The sequence below is a fragment of the Frankliniella occidentalis genome, unplaced genomic scaffold (genome assembly GCF_000697945.3).
Source record: "Frankliniella occidentalis isolate FOCC.00 unplaced genomic scaffold, Focc_3.1 Scaffold76, whole genome shotgun sequence".
NCBI lineage: Eukaryota > Metazoa > Arthropoda > Insecta > Thysanoptera > Thripidae > Frankliniella > Frankliniella occidentalis.
Genome location: NW_026267206.1, coordinates 215,797 through 217,319, shown reverse-complemented (window position 1 = coordinate 217,319; position 1,523 = coordinate 215,797). Strand labels below are relative to the sequence as shown.

At 53.7% G+C, this 1,523-nt stretch overlaps 1 protein-coding gene across 1 annotated transcript in view; it reads right to left on the bottom strand.

Annotated features, from left to right (window-relative positions):
- The window catches only part of LOC113204186 (chitin deacetylase 1), a 22,829-nt gene extending 21,907 nt beyond the window's left edge, over nucleotides 1-922 (bottom strand). The window contains exon 1 of the mRNA XM_026419250.2: nucleotides 781-922. Coding sequence (XP_026275035.1) covers nucleotides 781-859 — 79 coding nt within the window. The 5' untranslated portion in view covers nucleotides 860-922. The remainder of the gene's footprint in view (nucleotides 1-780) is intronic.
- Between the last annotated feature and the right edge of the window lie 601 nt (nucleotides 923-1,523).

The window sequence follows — 1,523 nt, the reverse complement described above, 5'->3', positions numbered from 1 at the left end:
TTCGCAGGCGCCTAGATCCCGTAATTTGACGAATGATGGAATGATCCTGAAACACTGATCACTTTCTAAACGAACTCACAAGGCGTGGGTAAATGCGAACTTGTAGTTTACACACTTGCGGGATTCAGGCAAAAGCGACCCTCTGTTTTTATTGTGATAAACCTATGAGTAATAAATTTGAACCGATTAAGAAAAATAAAAAAGCTGATAATCGGGAGAGCAACACGACAAAGGGATTATGATAAATGTTTCATTTAAAGTAGACGCCCCAGTTGCATATGACCGCTTTACATCCGTCAAAAGGCGGATGTACAGTGATTGGGGGAAAAAGAGGGGAGGGGGTAAATCCCCCCTCCCCTTCCCCCAAATCTCACATACACATGTGCACACACACATCTCCGGTCCCTCGCGCGAGGCTCGGCGCACTCATGGACAATCCGCAGGAGGTTTTTCTCATCACCGCAATCACTTTGCCGAGCGACATCATGGTGACACCCAAGCACGCTCCGCGTCGGGGCGAATATCCAACATCCAATATCCAAAATATCCAAAGATAATCCAAGAGCTGGGGGTTGCGTTGGTAATAAAATCCAAATGGTGTTCACTGCGGTCATTCACTACCTTCACTACACTATACGACACACACACACACACACACACACACACACACACACACACACACGCACGCACACACACTCGCACACACAAACACACGCACGGACGCACGCACTTTTCCTGGGCTCTTGCCGCCGGCTTCACTGTCCACCTGTATGGACTCACCTCTTTGTTGGAGGGCGGAGACTGCCGCTACCAGCCCGAGGAGCGCTAAGCCCACAACAAGACGCCTTCCCCACGCCATCTTGACGCGCTCACTCGTCGTGTGGAACTGCGACCGCGGCTATCGCCGGCTTTTATATGCGACCTACATCCCCTCCTCCTGCCCCCCTCCAGCGCTCCACCGGCCCAGGCCCGGCCGCCGACTGCCACCTCCACCTGGCCGCCCCCCGCCCCCCGCCGCCGCGCCTACTCCAGCGGCGGCAGCGCGCGGCAGCGGCCGGCGGGGTTCTCCAGCACGTCTCCAGGTCTCGGGGCCTAAGTCCTCCCGGCGGGCATGCAGACCCCCGCCGGCCGGGGTGGGAGTGCATGGCGCCAAACTGCACGGGAGAAAAAAAAACAAACAAGGGAGACGTAGAACAAAAAGACAAAAATAAATAAATTTCTTTGTTAAGGAATGAACAATAAACTCGTCCATTGGCTTAAATTATCCCCCTTATCGTAATAGGGGTAGGGTTGCCGAAAGGCACGTCCGTCATCTGCCGTTACGAAAGTGCCAATGTCAGCCAATGCAAGAGGTCTCATGGCGCCTGGTAGGTAGGCAACATATCGCCTTCAGTGCACGCGTGTACCGCGGGGTGGCCTACCCCGACTTTCGCAGGCGCCTAGATCCCGTAATTTGACGAATGATGGAATGATCCTGAAACACTGATCACTTTCTAAACGAACTCACAAGGCGTGGGTAAATG